This window comes from Lepisma saccharinum, chromosome 24, assembly GCF_977018435.1.
Source record: "Lepisma saccharinum chromosome 24, izLepSacc3.1, whole genome shotgun sequence".
Lineage (NCBI taxonomy): Eukaryota > Metazoa > Arthropoda > Insecta > Zygentoma > Lepismatidae > Lepisma > Lepisma saccharinum.
The window spans coordinates 36,575,543-36,580,649 of record NC_139252.1 but is presented as its reverse complement, the minus strand read 5'-3'; the positions used below and the strand labels follow the sequence as shown (position 1 = coordinate 36,580,649).

The window sequence follows — 5,107 nt, the reverse complement described above, 5'->3', positions numbered from 1 at the left end:
GGGAACAGGTTGTGGAAAGTGGAGACCTCCATTTGACTAGCCGTAACTTGAAGTTCCTTCTACAAAAGGAGTACTAGTGATTCTGTAAATACTTATTCATCATATTTTTGATAGATCGTATCTAGCATAATGATCAACTTAAGAAACCAGGGGAGAAATTCAACTCATCTGTAAGTGATAATTTACAGTTTTCAGTGCGCATATTTCCATTCGAAAGCCAATCAACCAAGATTCCATTTATTTCAGTTCCATAAATAAGATATTCCGTGCAAAACAATTGACTGCTGATGCCATGATGGTTTCCATGTGGAGTTTCATTCTTGTTCTGACATTAAGCCTACTGACCACAGAAATAGCGGGTAAGTAAATGAAGCATGTCAACGTCCAGACTGCAGTGTATGTTTGAGTGTGCGTGTCTTGCTTTACATGGTGGAATTTATAGCTCGTGTCAATACAAATGTGACAATTCGTAAATATATATACAAAACATTTAAGTCAATACACACATCAGGGCATTGGATGTGATTTTTTTTATTTCATGCAAAAGTGCATTTCAATCTTCTTACACACTTCCTCTTATTAAATAATGACTGCTTCATAACTCGAAAGTGTGGAGCCCTAACTCCACACTCCCTATAGGCCTTCATGGCGTGGTGCAAAGCACAGGGGAGCACTTTACCTTTCTTTTATAACTCGACTACTAGCTTAATATAACTTTGTGTGTATATATATATTATGCGTTTAGCTACGCATGAAATATATACCTATTTACGTATTGACTAAGATATTTCAATTTCAACAAATCTTAAAATTCAGAATACGTATGAAAGATTTGAGAATGATTATGTATGGTTTCTGTTGTTATTAATTAGAAATGTCGATTTTGTACAGCTGTGATCTCACAAATTGAAGTCTTATCATTTAACAACTCTCTTAAACTTGTAGGGTAGTTGATTTCCTACCAGATACATTGACTGATTGAGTGATTGATTGATTTGCTGTTGAGCCCCGGAGCACCCACGTAGTCGGCGCGCATGGCCCTTGTATAGATAACAATGTCGGCTATTTATGTGTCTTTATGGTGCATGGGAACTTCTAGACATAACATAACGTGCTTAATACACGCTGTTAATATAGGAAGTGCATGGTTGGTGATGCACGTATTTAAGAGCGAGGGTTTGAAACCAGGGCCTGTGTATCAGCTGGCAAGATGTGGAGGACCCAGCCATCAAGGTCTCCTTGGAGATATTAATTTTGTATTTCTATTTTTCTTATTTAGTGTCGCTTGTGTGCCACTTTTGGCTAATCATGACGATGACGTTGAGTGATGATTACATGAACTTTGCAAAGGGATACATCCAGGCTCACGCTGGGATTCGAAGCCGGGAAATTCCTTGGTAAGACAGGAATCCACCACTTAACGCACTCGGCCACTTAGTCGACTGTTGTTAACTAAACGGACAACGAAATTCGTGATTAGAGACGTTGTAATTGTGGAAAGGTTACAAATATTTACCTATCTTAAGTTTCAGATATTTCCTTTTACTTTCAGCCCAAGAAGAGTGTTCTGAGACCGATACAGCTAGGTGTTTCATGGAGTGGCATGCTGATTGTTCCTTAATTAATGGAAAAGCTGAATGTACAAAGCACTGTGAACAATGTTTCTAAGTCTAAATACTGTTATGGGTTATGTCAACAATATGTAGTTATTCTGCTCTATTTGAAATAAAATGAGGTGTTGTATCACCCTCTCGCTGCATCTTTTATGTGATAGGTAAGTGTATGTGTATTGAAACAAACTTGGTTATGAGGATGAGTGACGATACGATGAAACTGATGAAGAGATACTCACCAAGAACACCCATGTCCAGGCGGGGATTCGAACCTGGGATCCATGTAGTGCGCTGTGCTAACCACTCCGCCACGGAAGTTGACGGATGGACTTTTTTACAATGCACTAAATCAATTAAATGGATGTCGAGTTTCACAACAGGAACTGAGTTTGCCGGAAAGGAGTTCCAGTGCGTTTCGGCTCACTTTAAGACCTTATAACCAGTTCGCCCTGCCGCTGTATCTGCTATCAAGATACTGTGGAGTTGTTTGTATTTTATTTTTGTTATATAGCGTCGCTTTCTGCCACTTTTGACTACTAGTAATCGCGACGACGAGAGTGAGACATTAGATTGAATTTGATGAAGGGTAAGGGAAGGTAAAGTTCCTCGTGCATACAGCACCGTGTCATGAAGGCACATTATGGGGATGCAGGGGTAGGGCCCCACACATTCTCGATCTCTGCCATTTTGGAGGTGATGTGATCAGCACCATGTTCCGGCCTCCTTTACCCCCCAAGTACCGGTACCCATTGTTTTGAAGCCGGATGAGCCCCAGAGCCACTTTATGCGTCGACAAGACCGGAAAAATTCCAACCTTAGATCACCCACACCGGGAATTGAACCTAGGTCTCCCGCGTGGTAGACGCCCTACAGACTTTCTTTTAAAGAAGGAAGACCCCACACATCAAACTTAGTGTTGCCCACGAGACGAGACTTTGGTCTGTCTCGTCTCGTGGAGTCTCGTGGAAATGCTGTCTCGTCTCGAAAATATTCGTTTGTCTTATGACACATGGTCAATCTCGTCTCGTCTCGAATTTTTAAAAGCCTGTCCCGTCTCGTCCCGTGGGCAACACTAATCAAACTCAACGTGCCTCAATTTATCTCAAATCTCTTTTTCATTCAGGACAGACGAACACAAACATCCATGTTCGAACCGGGATTCGAACCACTCCGCCACGGAGGCCAAGGATTGTTTTGGTGGTTAGCGGATTCTAATGGGAATCGAACCCAGGACCACTCGCACCAAAGATGAGAGCGCTAACCATTTGGCTACATGAGAGCCCAGAATAGACCACAGAGGCACCGACCACAAACAACACATATGCCATGAACTTAAGTGGCAAGATCGTAATGATTCTAAGTAGAGGAACAAATAAGTTCTTGATTTTCAGCACTGTTTAGACGTTAACAAATGTATGCATATTAAATTTGAGATTGTTTCTTTTCTTGTTCTTGCAGCCAAAGACGACTGTAGCGATTTCGAAAACACAGTGTGTTTGCATTCGGCGTATGCTCCCTGCGCTATGATAAATGGAAGCCCGAAATGTGTTCCAAAATACTGAAACTTGTGAAACAATGTTCCTGATTCTAAATGCTATAATAGATGGAACTCGCTTATCGCACACGTCTCAAACAACTAAATACGGAATGCTGTCGTTGATTTACGTCTCGTAGCATAAATACACTAGAATTTTTTGGGGTTTGACCAAATAGGTATTATTTATGGTAAGATAACTAAACCTAACAATGAAGACATATAGCCTAACAATGAAAGCATTTCGGCTGAAATTATTAGGTGCATTCAAATGAAAAGGTCCATTTCCTTGCAGAAACTTTATTACAGTAGTTGGCTACACATATTCACCGTATGAGGTAAGACACTGGTCCCACTTTGAAACAAGGTTATGAATTCCTTGGTAGAAGAAGTCCTTGTGCTGGGAATGAAACCATTCCCTGACAGCTTCCTGCAGCTCAGGACTCGAGGCAAAGCGTCGTCCTCTGAGGTGTTTCTTCATAGGTCCGAAAATGTGATAATCACATGGACTCAAGTCAGGACTGTAGGCAGGGTGGTCTAGCACTTCCCAATTGAATGATTGCAACATATCCTGTGTCTGTCTGGCTGTAAGGGGACGAGCATTGTCCTGGAGTAAAATGATGCCTTTGCTGAGTTTTCCTCGATGCTTATTCTTGATTGATGTCCGTAGACGATGCAGTGTTTCACAGTACGTGTTTGCGTTAATTGTGTGTCCCTCCGGAAGGAACTCCACTAGCAGTGGCCCTTGGTCATCGAAAAATACTGTCATCATAAGTTTGCCGACTTTAGGTAGTGACTTGCTTTTCTTTGGTTTTGGTTTTTATGCTTCCATTCGATACTGTCCCTCCTTGATTCTGGCTGGTAATACGGGCAGATGGATTCATCTCCAGCAATGATTTTGCTGATAAAGTCCTCACCTTCATTCCTGTATCGCATCAAATGAGCCAATGACATTCCCATTCTGCACATTTTTTCTTCCTCTGACAAACTCTTTGGCACCCATTGTGCGCACACTTTCCTGTAACCCAGTCTGTGCCTCACAATGTCATGCATACTACCCAATGGCACGTTCACTTGTTCGCTAATGACTGCCAGGGATATTCGTCTGTCTTCTTGAATAAGGTTGTCAATAGCAGCCACTGTCCAATCAGGAATGCGATTTTTAAACTGTCCCGGCCGAGCATCATCCTTCAATGTGTTTCGTCCACCACGAAAACGCCTACACCACTTTCTCACTGTTTTGTCCGAAACACATTTTTCATACACAACTTTCATTCTCCTATGAATGTCCGCTGGATGTCCTCCTTCGGCATGAAGAAACCGAATGACACCCCGCTGTTCTTCCTTGGACACGTCCCTTAATGGCAGCTCCATTGTTCAGAACAGCGTTCCACCTGGGGGGAAGAAAGTGAAGGTTATTAGATAACGGACACGTGCTACCTGGACACACTTGCGGATGCGCAGATGCCTCATTACTAAAACGTCACATATACCTGTGGGTATCCAAAACACATGAAATTGCTGTCTCGTATAAAACGCTTTTTCAGAAAAAATAAAATGGACCTTTTCATTTGAATGAACTAAGTAGAAGGCGAGGGGCAGGGCTTGAGGCGTGTGTTATAAGTGGCATCCATTATAGATTCGATATGCAGTTCTTTTGCTCTTTATTAAAAAATGTGGTGTTGGTATTTTTTATTCTTTTTCTTTTTTTGTTCTTGATGCTGTCTCAATTTTGCAACTTGCCTGTTACGGGAAACAAAAACTGTCGTAACCCAAATTATATTACTGTTATTGTCATGGGCGTCCGGAAGGGGGGGCCGTGCCCCCCCGGAAAACGAAAGTCAACCAAAAATGACATATTTCACACATATAATTTAATTTCAGCCACAATAATGTGTGTTAATTATTGCACGAACATGATAAATTCATATTTAAGCAATGTTTTTTTGAGGGATGAACA

At 41.6% G+C, this 5,107-nt stretch overlaps 1 protein-coding gene and 1 long non-coding RNA gene across 2 annotated transcripts; one reads left to right on the top strand and one right to left on the bottom strand.

The window, feature by feature from the left end:
* Positions 1-267: 267 nt before the first annotated feature.
* LOC145978067 (uncharacterized) lies at positions 268-4,792 on the top strand. The gene is made up of 2 exons (XR_014440652.1): positions 268-359; positions 3,072-4,792. It is a non-coding gene; the product is annotated as an uncharacterized LOC145978067 (long non-coding RNA).
* Positions 3,916-4,521, bottom strand: LOC145978152 (protein GVQW3-like). The gene has a single exon (XM_083110592.1). It carries the CDS (start codon positions 4,519-4,521, stop codon positions 3,916-3,918), a length of 606 nt encoding a protein of 201 aa, XP_082966718.1.
* Positions 4,793-5,107: the final 315 nt, after the last annotated feature.

Bases quoted from the DNA above. Each gene is read 5' to 3' on its own strand.
- LOC145978152 (XM_083110592.1), bottom strand. From the start codon at position 4,521: ATGGAGCTGCCATTAAGGGACGTGTCCAAGGAAGAACAGCGGGGTGTC.